This window comes from Nothobranchius furzeri, chromosome 13 (genome assembly GCF_043380555.1).
Source record: "Nothobranchius furzeri strain GRZ-AD chromosome 13, NfurGRZ-RIMD1, whole genome shotgun sequence".
NCBI lineage: Eukaryota > Metazoa > Chordata > Actinopteri > Cyprinodontiformes > Nothobranchiidae > Nothobranchius > Nothobranchius furzeri.
Window position 1 is genome coordinate 48892268 of NC_091753.1, and position 12235 is coordinate 48904502.

The 12235-nt window shown below is 42.8% G+C and overlaps 1 protein-coding gene across 5 annotated transcripts in view; it reads right to left on the bottom strand.

Moving 5' to 3' along the window:
- Positions 1-5950: 5950 nt before the first annotated feature.
- The window catches only part of ncam1b (neural cell adhesion molecule 1b), a 134495-nt gene continuing 128210 nt past the window's right edge, over positions 5951-12235 (bottom strand). For 3 of the 5 annotated variants that reach the window (XM_015951168.3, XM_015951166.3, XM_015951164.3), the window contains 4 exons: positions 11157-11355; positions 10961-11077; positions 9283-10260; positions 5951-6205 (listed from right to left, as the gene is read on the bottom strand). In XM_015951168.3, the coding sequence (XP_015806654.1) occupies positions 6091-6205; positions 9283-10260; positions 10961-11077; positions 11157-11355 (1409 nt within the window). In that variant the 3' untranslated portion in view covers positions 5951-6090. Of the gene's footprint in view, positions 6206-9264; positions 10261-10960; positions 11078-11156; positions 11356-12235 lie in introns of all 5 variants that reach the window. The other 2 variants (XM_054742552.2, XM_054742553.2) reach the window with 2 other exon arrangements.

Here is a 12235-nt window from a genome sequence, read left to right on the forward strand (position 1 = left end):
TGAGTAAAACCATGCCAACGAAAGGTCATTAGGGTAAAAATCCCTGGGAGTGCAACTTCCAGCAAAACAACAAGCACATCAGACTCCCTTTCATCGCCCCTGATTTCACATCTCAGACTAAGTGTGATGAGTTTGCGTCCTTCACTGACAAAATCATAAACATTAGATCAGCCATTCATTCCTCTAAATCAACTAACACAACCAGACCATTGAGACGTCCACACAGCAACAACCTGGCTATAGTGCCAGCTTTCAGCCTGATTAGTATTAACACACTTGAGGAGATAGTAAAGACCTCGAATTCTTCTTTCTGCTTTCTGGGCAGCCTGCCAACAAATGTCTTTAAAATGTTTTAGCTGCCTGAAAGCTGATGTACTGGAAATTGTTAACTGCTCTTTAATGTCAGGAGTTTTCCTAAATCACTGAAAACTGCCGCTGTAAACTCCTTTTAAATAAGATGAAACTAGTTCCTACCGTGTTGAGCAACTACCGACCCATCTCTAATATCCCTCTGATTGGGAAAATGATCAAAAAAGCAGTAATGATCCAAATAAACAATTTTTTGGGGGGCTATGTTGTCTCTATTGGGGATCACAAATCGAAGCTGATCACTATGACACGTGGGGTCCCCCAAGGCTCAATTCTGGGTCAGATGACAACATTGCCTATCATAGCTATGCTGATGACACACATATCTACCTAGCCCTATCACCTAGTCGTCCACTGGACTCACTCTGTCAGTGTCTAGAGAAAGTGAACGCCTGGATGCGGTCAAACTTCCTTCAGTTAAAGACAAGACTGAAGTTAAGGTTAGGATGGATGTTATTGCTCAGCTAGACTCCAGTGGAATAAAGACAAAGACCCAGGTTAGAAATCTTGGTGTTTTCATTGACTCAGACCTGAACTTCTCTGGAAATATTAAGGCAATAACAAAATCAGTGTTTTATCACCTTCATCAAGGTCTCATGTCCAGACCAGACTTAGAGAAACTTATTCATGTGTTTATTTCTAGCTGGCTGGACTATTGCAATGGTCTCCTAATTGGTCTTCCCAAAAAAAGCTGTGAAGCAACTGCAGCTTGTTCAGAATGCCACTGCTGGAGTCTTAACAAGAACTAAAGCTGGGCGGACACTGGGCGACTTTTTCACTCGTAGCACTCAGCTTCAGCTCAAACTGTACGACTTCCTCGCAGGGCAGATCTCACGAGTCATGCGCTCACACTGTACGTCTGGTAGCAACACATCGGACCTAAAAATATGCTAAAATAGCACTTTTTACTCAACACGTCAGACTTTTCCGTCTTGCCTGTTGTCCTTCGGGAGTGCTGCAGGAGGACACACAGGGATTCATGGAGGTTGGATGAGGAAAACGAAATAAAGAAAGTAAATCTGTGTTTTGTGATCAGTTTAATTTGACATGAACACGACAAACATGCTTTCTTGACAATCTTTGTGAGTAAAAACACGTGTAGAAATAAAAACGAACCTGTGTTATTAGGGAAATAGCGGGCGAGCTGTGTTGATGCAGGATTGCGCATGCGCCGTGAGCGGTTCTGATACTTTTTGTGTCGCAGCTGCTCGCAGCGCTGCTTCAACAGTGCGATACCCTCACGAGGGACGAGCAAAATATCAAACACGCCAGATGTTTGTGCGAGCTCACGACTGCTGATCGGCAGCTGGTCGCTTGGTGTTAATCGCCTCTCGTAACCCCCTGTACACTACACGACGCTCAGCGCAAAACTCGCCCCGATCTTGTGGATTCTCGCACGAGTGGAAAATCAGCTCAAAAAAGTGAAAAAGTCACACAGTGTACGCCCGGCTTAAGAGAACGGAGCACATCACTCCTGTTCTTAGATCTCATGATTACCAGTAAACTACAGAATAGATTTCGAAGTGCATCTACTAGTTTATAAATCACTCAATGGCATGGAGCCAAAATACATGACCGATCTCATTCTTGTATTTACACCCAATAGGGCTCTGAGATCCTTGGGTAACAATCAGCTGGCAGAACCTCAGGTCACAACCAAACACGGTGAAGATGCTTTTAGCTACAGTGCTGCTCACATATGGAATCAGCTTCCCCGGGACCTCAGATCTGCTCCAACTCGTGTTTAAATCAAAACTTCAAACCCTAATGTACTCATCAGCCTTTGAATGAATTGTTTCTTATGCTGCATCGTCTCCACCTTAATCTGGGATGTAACTGCTCAACCTTAATTCTGTCTTTTCCCTGTAGCTCTAAATTATAATTTTATCTGTGTATATTTTTACTTTGTGCTCTCCTGTTTATTGTCCTGCCAGTTAGTCTATTTCCAGAATATTTCTCTTATCCGACGGCACCATCTAGTGGCTGACAAGCATATCACACAACAAGTCTGTTGCTCTGTTTAAGATGGCGACTTCACGTTTCTTGTTTATAAATGTGCTTCTGTAGCCGACAAACGGAGCTAAAACATGTTGTTTTACGAGTATTATTCTCATGTCATGTGTTCTCATAAATTTATATTTTAGAGACTTACTTGTCCGTGAAAAGTTCATCAACTCTGCATCAGCCGAGGTATTCCTCAAAGTCGAAGCATCTAAGCGGTAGTCGAACGCTATTGGTTAGTTCTGGTTGGCGCTTAGTTTCCTATTGCACGGAGCTCTGCAGGGCAGGGGGCGTGCTTAGCAAAAATAAATAAAAAGACGTATTGCTTATATTATATCACAGTACATAAGATAATCACTTTTACGGATTTCTGACAAGTCGTACAAAATTTCTGAAAGTAGAAAACTCCGGAAATCTACTTTATTGCTAATTGTAAAGCACATTGAATTGCCCCTGTGTTTGACATGTGCTTTGTAAATAAAGCTGCCTTGCCTTGCCTAAATGTGTAAAACAACGTTTATAAATGGGGAGAGTGTTGTAACCATAATGGGCTCCCGTATAGGAAACATGACGTTTAATATGGCGATGCCCAGAGACTTAGACCCACTCCCATGTATTTTAGACTCAATTTTTATGGTTCTATGTTACGAAGCTGCCAATATGTTTCAACAGCTGAGCATCATTTCATTCATTTTCAACAACATTTTGTTGGATATTTCCAGATTAATGGTGAAAATACGTTGTTTAAGAGCGTTAAAGCCTTTTTGTCGACTTCCTTCGGAGAGAAATAATGTCCACCATGCAGTGGAAAATATTTAAAACATGTTCTTTGAAGTCAACATGCTCCTATCAGAAAATGACCAAAATTCAGAGGTCAACCACTTTGAATGTAAAGTCTTCCGTGACCATGTAAAAAGAATTGTAGGGTTGACTATGTGATGAAAGGGTGTAAAGTTGGTTTGTTTGGACATGATACACAGTTGTAGTGGCCTATTTATTTTTTCTTCATTTCATTTTCAACACATCAAAAACCAGAAAAAAACATAAAATTTCCAAGGAAGTGATTTGTAAATCAAACAAAAAGCATTTGAAAAGAGGGCAAAAACAAGTGATGGCGTATCCAGTCCTTTGTCTGTCCCCCACAGCCATGTCTTCACTCAAACAAGTAGTACTTTCTTAAAATACTCTATAAAAAATAAACCTGCATGCATATACAGCTGTATACACATCCATATGCTTTGGAGCATGGTGGTGGAGGTGTAATGGCTTGGGTTTGTTCTAAAGCCACCAGACCTGATGAGGTCATCCAAGTTAAATGTGAGAATACCAATATATAGTCTCAGCTGGAGGCTGAGTGTAACTGGATTATAATCCCAAAAGACACTGGGAAAGATGAAAAATCAAAATGTTTTATCTGCAAAAGTTTATTTGTGTGTTACACACAATGCATTCTACTTTGAAGTGGGCTCATCTAACTTCCTGTGTAGCCACGGTTGTCGTTGGCTGACTTGACAGACTCAGAATCATCAGAGTGAGACATCAGGGCAGTGAGAGCTGTCGGTCCACCACAGCAGCAATCAGAGACGTCTACAGGACATCAGAACAGGTCTACGGAGAGGAAACTATGGGAGGAACACCTGGTTTTCCTCAAACGAGAATCAGAGCTGGTACATTTCGAGTATTCACACCAGTTCTGCTCTTCAAGAGGGGGAAATGATTCAACTGGGTAATAGGACAAGTCTGAAACTGGACGTCAGGCTGGGTCACTGTGTTTGTTGACGCTCTGTTGACACAACACGGGTTATGTCACACCAGAAGGCCTCAGTTAAAAATATCAAGACCCCACTGGCCCAAAGTGTGGTTGTATTATTTACTCCTGCACAAACCTCTATGTGGAAAAAAATCTCAACCTTAACCTTCTTGATCTGCTGATGTAAAATAAAGTAAATAATCCTGAGCTTTCAAGACAAATCCCCAAAATATGCATTTACTGCCCTCTTCTGTCCAGAACACATTACTGCATGACCCAAACCCATGATTCAGGGCTCTGTGGTAACCAGAGGGAAGAAAGTAAATTAATGTAATGACAAAATAGGCCACGACAGAATTAGATTGAAAACCATTTTATTTAGTAAATGGGTTTTTCCTCAGACGGTAACAGCAGATGTTCTGAGTCTGACCCAATAAAAACAAAAGGACCAACCAACGAGGGAGCCAGGGGGTCTGGGTCATTTTAGTTTTTACACTTCGTACCTATAGTCAGTTCTTTTCACATGACACCTGTTATCTAAATCGTAAAAAACAAAAGTTAGTTCTCCTGTCGGAGGTGGACCACCCCACTTCCTGTCAGCCACTCCTGGACTCATCAGGCAGCTGCTCGTGAGAGTTGTGATACAAAAAGACAAAAAAACAAAAAAATAAAAACTGAAATCTACATTACAGAACACTTGAAAAACAACCAGGGGAGAGAAATAAAACGTGTGTAATTATTCCAGAACAATCTCGGCACATTAAATCAACATAACCCCCCCCCCCCCCCCAAACACGGGCGCACCGACATGCCTTTAGGAACACGTATGATGAGTTCACACCAAGGCTCCAACGCCCTCCTTCACTACAGAGCTGTGATCAGAGACAGACATTTTATACGTTACACCTGTTAGAATGACCACATCAGTCCATTTATGGTACTTTTGGTTCTAATAACACATCAAATAAAAAATAGGCTCCCTCACAACAAAGCTATGCAGGTTATCATAGGAGCTGACGGCGAGACGATCTACTGACACACGGGTACGGCGCACAAGCTGGCAGGCAGGAATGGAAAAGAAAGCTGTGCAGTTTAAAATAGTACAGAAAATGTTTTCAGAAGCTTCCTTTATTAGATTTTTACTTCAGAGTGTTTGGATCTGCATAAATGTGAAGGCGACAAACAGCCGCCGTCCCTCAGACAGCGTGTTCCTGACCCGTGGCTCAGTATCTACTCATCTGTGACCATTTGTGTTCAAGAAGCTTCCTTTTTCAACCAAAAGTTCGGTTTAACGGCACTAATGTAAGGCAGTGACAGAATATATTTAATCCTAAAATAATCCAGCTCTTATCCAGTGTCGTTTGGGGTTTCTGTGGCATCTTTTGTTTCTTCTCTTCCCAAAACAGGACTTGGGCCTTTTCTTTTCTTTTCTTTTCTTTTCTTTTCCAGATTTTTTTATTTTTACAGATTAAAAATCCCCCAAACAGACAAAGTGGAACGATAAACCTTTATAAACTTTACAACCATTTGCAGGGCAGACATGCAGAACAAGCTATTGAAAGAGACTAGCCCACACAAAAGTCAAACGTAAAAAAGAACGCAAACAGTTTCAAATGTGCACAGTACAACATTAAAATAAGAAAAATAATTTCATATATAGTCTTTTTTTCCCCTTACATCTATATTTCTGATAATTATCCAGTTGTGCGCAAATGCAATTCAGACTACGCACAATAGAAGATTCATATATATATATTTATATATATTTACCAAGCAGAGACTGCACTTAATTAATCGTCCTGACTGGTTAAATCAAACAAGGAATACAAAATTAAATAAATCTCTTCATGAGCTGCAAATAAATTCCTGGGTGTGGAGGTGCACTCTAAACCAGTCAACACTGCCGTGTTGTTAGGAGCGCTACAAATAAAAACTCTTGATTAGTTTCACTGTGGCGTGGCCCCGGCCCATCATACTTTGCTCTCTGTGGCGTTTGTCTGAATGACATTGTTGTGTGCTGCAGAGATCAGAGGATGTGGTAAGTCTCCCTCCTCCAGTTTGCTTTTCTCATCAGCATAAATCTTTCTGCAGAGGGGAAAAAAAAAAGAGACACATTAGAAATGTTGAGTTCTGCGGCGCGGCGAGACGTCCCAGCAAACAAACGGCTTGGCTGAACACATCTTTACCCAATATGTAAGACGACACCGTGTTCAGACATCTTCTTACATATTTCTTCACCACCTTGACAACAGTCGAATAAAAACACAGATAATGACATATCCCACATCCCATAAATGTTTAGCAGATACTATATTTGAATCACTTTGGCTGTACTAAAACAGAACGGAGCTTGTACGCGTTTCCAGCAGCTGCCTGCAGCTGAGAGCAAGAAAGCCCCCGCCTGTTTACTTTCTGGATGAGGTCTACGGCTTCCAGCTGGGAAAAGAGTCATCTAATCAATACGAGCACATTTCAGACATAGAATGTGTCACGTTACTATTTAGCTGCTGTTACAGGTTCACTCAGACATGACCTGACTGTCGAGCAAAGAGCCACGATGCAGCTCTGCCTCAGGAGGCTGGGGGGTGCAGCCGCTTCACAGAGAGGCTTTTAATAACAGAACACACAAAAAGAGCCCTCTGATGGCTTTAATCAGAATAGTCACAGTGACATGTCTGACATTTAAAACATGAAATCAAGGTTCTTCTGTTTGGTTTGATTTTTGCTCATAAGAGTCAAGCATCAGCTTAGATGTATCTGCTTCAGATACACTTATTAGGTATTATTGGAACTATTAATTTCTGTAATTCAGCTTATAATTTTTGCATCTGTCTGTTGCAGGGTGATGTCGATAAAACGGCACTCAGCAGTTTTTAACCAATTTCTTTAAAAGTGAGGTTCAGTGATTGTGTTGGTAGAAACTTTACTAATTCTACATGGGACAGCAAGCTGCAGACCAGAAACAGCACTTAAAGAGCAAGTCACCCCCTACCAGATTCTTACTCAACTCCCACTTCCTGTTTGAAAAATGCAACAAATGCTGTTGCCTAGCAGACCGAGAGGGCGGAGCCGCTAACAAATACACAAACTCACAACATTGTGACATCATAATGTACCATCTAACATCATAGTGTACCTCTTAGCCAATAGCGATGGCAGATTTAAATTCGAATGCAGTGCAGAGTTTTTGCCTGACGACGGTGCATCACTGACAGTTTTAGGCAGAATATTTAGATTTTAACTAAGATGCACTAAAGTGCTGAATTATTGACTATACGTGTCTACGTGTTTTGAATAAAACTTGAAGAATAACTGGCAATTGCACATTTTCAGAGGTCTTTCATATTTTATAACATGCTATTTGATATAATGGTTTACAAACACAAAGGGGTAATTTATTAGAGTACTCGATTAATCGATAAAAGATTCGATAGAGTACTCAATTACAAAAATATTTGATAGCTGCAGCCTAACATCTGTTGTTTTTCCACTTTAAACCAGGAGGAAGGAGGAGCAGGAAACTGTTTGGTGTTAGTCTCTAAGTGCGTGACTGCCTCCGTTTAAAGAAACGTTTACGTCTGACATGAGTGATAAGCTAACGGCTAGTCTGACTGGATCATTGCAGCTCTACTAATTTACATGTCAGATTGAAGAGTCTTTACACTGCTGCCCATTTACATTACTTGGTTATTTACATTGTTATGAAACATTTGCAGGACAAATTAATTTTAGCCTATCACCCCAAGTGGATGGCTGCCATGTTGAAAACTGTAAACCAGAGGAGTTCAAGCAGATATTTCATAAACCTACACACTGGCATTAATGTATAACAGTGCAGTGGAAAAGGGAAGGTAGTTTGTAGAATAACATTTGGCAGTGATCCACCTTAGCTACACTAATACTAGCCATTAGCTTATCAGTCTTGCCAGATTTAAACTTTATTTCTCTAAACGGAGGTCATTCAGGAATATGGTAATTATTTGTACACAAATGCTCTAAAATCTCTTTAATTCCCCCCAAAACAACAAGTTAGATGTGTTTAATTATTTACAAGGTCATTTCTGTGACCTTTTTTTTAAACTTATTTATCTAAACAGAAACTTTAATTTCTCAGCCTCTGAAGCACCTCGCTCTTACCTTCCCTAATATCTACAGAAGCTTAATGGTTTGTGACTATCATCACTACAGCTTGAGAACATAGATGTGAGGCCACTATCAGAACTTTACCAGACCTTCGCGGCATGCGTGTATCTCTATTTCACCGGGCTGGACCGAAAGGACCATTTTCTGGGCCAGTAGAGTTGCTGGGTGGTGCTTGTGGTTAACTCATGCTGATTGGAACTTTATCGTCACCTTACAACCGGCATTTGTAAAACTGAAAATGTCGAATGGTCGAGCAGAATGAAAGGAAAAGACAATACGTAACACTGTTTAAAATCGGTTTCTAAACTCTCAAAACCGAAAAACGCCACGGAAATCCTCCCATAAAACCGCCATTTACGGAGCTTCGTGGTCTCTACAGAGCGTCGTTAAAAAACGCCTTTTCTTCAGGTCACTGAACACTTCTTACTACGTCCAACAAGTGCTCTCCCGGTCCACTGAAGGGACTAAATTCATGTTTACAATGTCCGTGGACACCTTTTGGTGCTGATCAGCGCCAAGTTGTGATTTATTGCCATTTTGGCAAAGTCATGAAAGGGCCGACTTTGTAAAGAGGCACAACAGAAATTTCCCAGAACTCCTGTATTGGAAACGGCGCTACAGTGTTGAAGCGGTTTGAGTTAAACACCAGAAGCGGTTTTCCAGATAATCTACTGAAGCAAATAAAGATAAAAGCTATATTTTAGTTGTTTATTGAAACCTCTTTTAAAACATGACCTCCATGTCTGAAAAGGTGCTCGTCTTTGTTGGATGTGACTGTTTCTGGAAAATGGAACCCACAATGGAAAACTGTCGCACACGAGCAAAAAAATGACAACCATCACATCGCCTCTATCTGGAGCGTTCCCCTAAAAGTTCCCCCTCATGTCATTACCACAGTTTACTGTTACAGTAGCTGATATCGTGTGGTCAATGGCAAGATGCGGTGGTGAATGAATGGGCATACACATTACACACACTCACACACACACACACAGATAAACCTCTAGAGGGAGCCGTACTCATCGTTGACAGGAGGAGCGGTCTTGACCAGAGTCTCTGAAGCCTCCACAACTGGGCCTGAGGGGGGGAGGTCTGTTCCGTCTCCACTGGGCTGGGAGGGGTCTGCGGGCGGGCTCTCTAAGCTAATCAGATCTGAGAGGGGTCGAGGGTGTCTTCCTGTGCCGTTTGTCAGCTCCAACTCTAAATTAGCGTTTTTGAGCTCTGTGTCTGCAGGCGTTATGTCGTACAGGTCTGGCGCTGGCGTCGGGACTTCGTCGGAAACTGCAGAAACTATCTGAGTGATCGGTAACAGCGAGGAAGCATCTGGATCTTCAGCAGCCCCGGTATCATCTGAGGGAACACCTCTAACGGGTTTTGTTGCGGGTATGTTGTTGTCAGCCGATGACTCAGTGGGTTTGACTGTGTCAAAGGCGGCAAAGCTAGGCGAGGAGGAATCAGGAGCAGGGTTATAATCTGGGTTAGGATTAGGTTGTGGAGGTAGCCTAGTGACAGGTGGATTTGGAGCAGGTGTCTTCATGTCTGGAGTAGAAGGGGAAGATGTAGAAGACACAGCAAGGGGGGAAACTGGGGGGCTGTTTTTAGCATTCATAGCTGCTAGTTTTGGAGAGTGTTTGCGTTTTGGTGGGATCGGCGTTCCAGGTTTTTGAGGTCTAGGCTGTTCGGGAGTTCGAGGAGGGGTTATCTTCTCCTGCTCCTCCTGTGTTTTATAACCCCTTTCTTCAAGCAAGGGGGCCATTTTAGCTTCTACAGCGGTGGAGGAGATGACCGGTGCTGGCGGCGCCGCGTTAGACTCTGGGGTCGGGGCCGGAGCAGCGAGAGGGGTGGGTGAGGGTTCGTTGGCCAGGGTGGACAGGCTGCATGTGAGGGTAGTGGTCTCGCTAGAGGGGCTCTCCTGGCCAGGGTCGTTTGTTGCGGTGGCTGTGTCAGAGTTGGTGGCTACAGAGGAGGGGGTGTCCAGTGCCAGAGAAGCCACCAGCCTGAGAGAGCAGGGAGAGAACAGAGACACACAGACTAGACACCGGGGTGACTGTGACAGAGGAAGGGTGGCCCGGACCAGAGCATGCAGAGGGATTAGTTGGCTTCAGAAACTCAAACAAACTGAGACAAAGCAACTTAAAAAGAGCAGCTGTTAAGCCTAGTGAGAAAAAGAAAAGAAAAAGGGCGTCATGCTGTGAGTGAACATTAAAGGATACATCCCATACACACACCAACATGGAGTACACCAACTAATGTTCTACGAAAGGCACCAGCCTTCCAGCAGGAAACTACAGCACCACAAAGAACCACCTACAAGGGTTAAACAGTACCAGTGTCAGCCTCAGACACACTCCTTATGGGGCAGGGCTAGCTGTGGTTGGTAAATGCCTTTGTGAATTGACCACACTAAGGAGGAACAAAGTCTTAGACTGGTATTGCTTCAACCTTCATATAATGAGACAGAAAATCTTCCAAGCTGAAGAAGAAACACAAAGTACAATAATTCCTCTGATGGGGAATAAAAACAGAAAAGCAACAGGATTTTTTGGACTCCACTCGAGAATGATAACTTAAAGACGAACAAGGTTCAGATTTCATAAAGGTTAAATAACACTGATTCTTCAAGTGGAGTGCAATGTACAACAGCTAAGGACACTTGAGCGTTGAAAGGCCGAGGGCCGTTTCTCCTGCTCTACTCACTCTGGCTTTGTGAGAGGAGTCGTTTCATTGGGTTCTATGGGTCCTGCTGCATTGTGATTGGCTGTGCACTCGTCCTCTGTTCTGACTTCCACTATCGGCTCTTTGGACTCATCTTTACTGTAGGATTGAGACAACAGTGAAGATTAAAAGGGAACCAGTAAGCTAATGGTGGACTGGCTACGTGTCTGAGACTCACACAAAAGCTGCTTTTCCCTCCTCCAGGTTGTGTCCCTTCGTCCCCGTGCCCGATTTGCCACAGAGGCACATGATGAGGCCACATTTGTTGACAAAGTAGCATGTGACGTCCACAGCTAGCAGCAGGAGCACAAACACCACCACAAGGATCCCCGCCCACAGCATGGTGCCCATGGGGAGCACTCCCTCTTCACCCAAATCTGCCAGACAAGAGACGAGCTAAAGAGACCCGGAGCAGAACACACGTCTATAAAACACATAAAATACTACGGTGAAAAACTTACCTGCTACAGAGCGATTCATGTTAGAGCGCTGATTTGTTGTTCAGTTAAATTATGTGATCAAATAATAATTTACCAAGGTAAAGCTTGCTTATGCAGACTGTGTCTGAAAACCGCATAAGTGACTTTTTACTTAAATTTAATGATTTATAAAGAAAATCTGGACTGAAAAAGATTGCGCCTTTAAGCAAACTTTGGACCTGGCGTAAGTAGTTTGGAGTTGGGCAGACTGGTTGCTCCCTACAAAAGCTAAAGAGGGGCACAGTCTTTGTTTACAATGAGAGAGCTCGAGGGGTTGCTAAGTCTGCACCGGCTATCTCCGTTGAGCTGGGATTTGTAATTTGTCACCGGTCGACAAAACGCCACGGCATCTTTGTGTTGTACTTTAATATCGGGTGAAGCAGGCTAGAGGCTAACGTTGAGCTAACGATGCTAACGGTGAATTAGAAATAGTCGGCTCTAAATAATTCTAAAAGCTACTTTTTTCAATTATTAACAACTGGACATTACAGTAAAATGTATTTGCCTACTAATCAACTTGCTGTGTGTGACTCGTCTTCTGGTGCTGATCCGTAACTGGTAACAGCGGCTCAGAGCTACGCGGACTACAGCACCCAAATCTGACCACAGGATGTCATTCTTACATCATGCACTTTTATACCAGTTCATTCTCGTAAAAGTTAGCCATCAGGCAGGCTAATGTTTGTTTGATATGATGAATGATACATCCTGCCTAAAGCCCTTTTGGGTTAAATAAAATGTTCCCCCTTATGGAATATCACCGTGATCCCTGCGAACC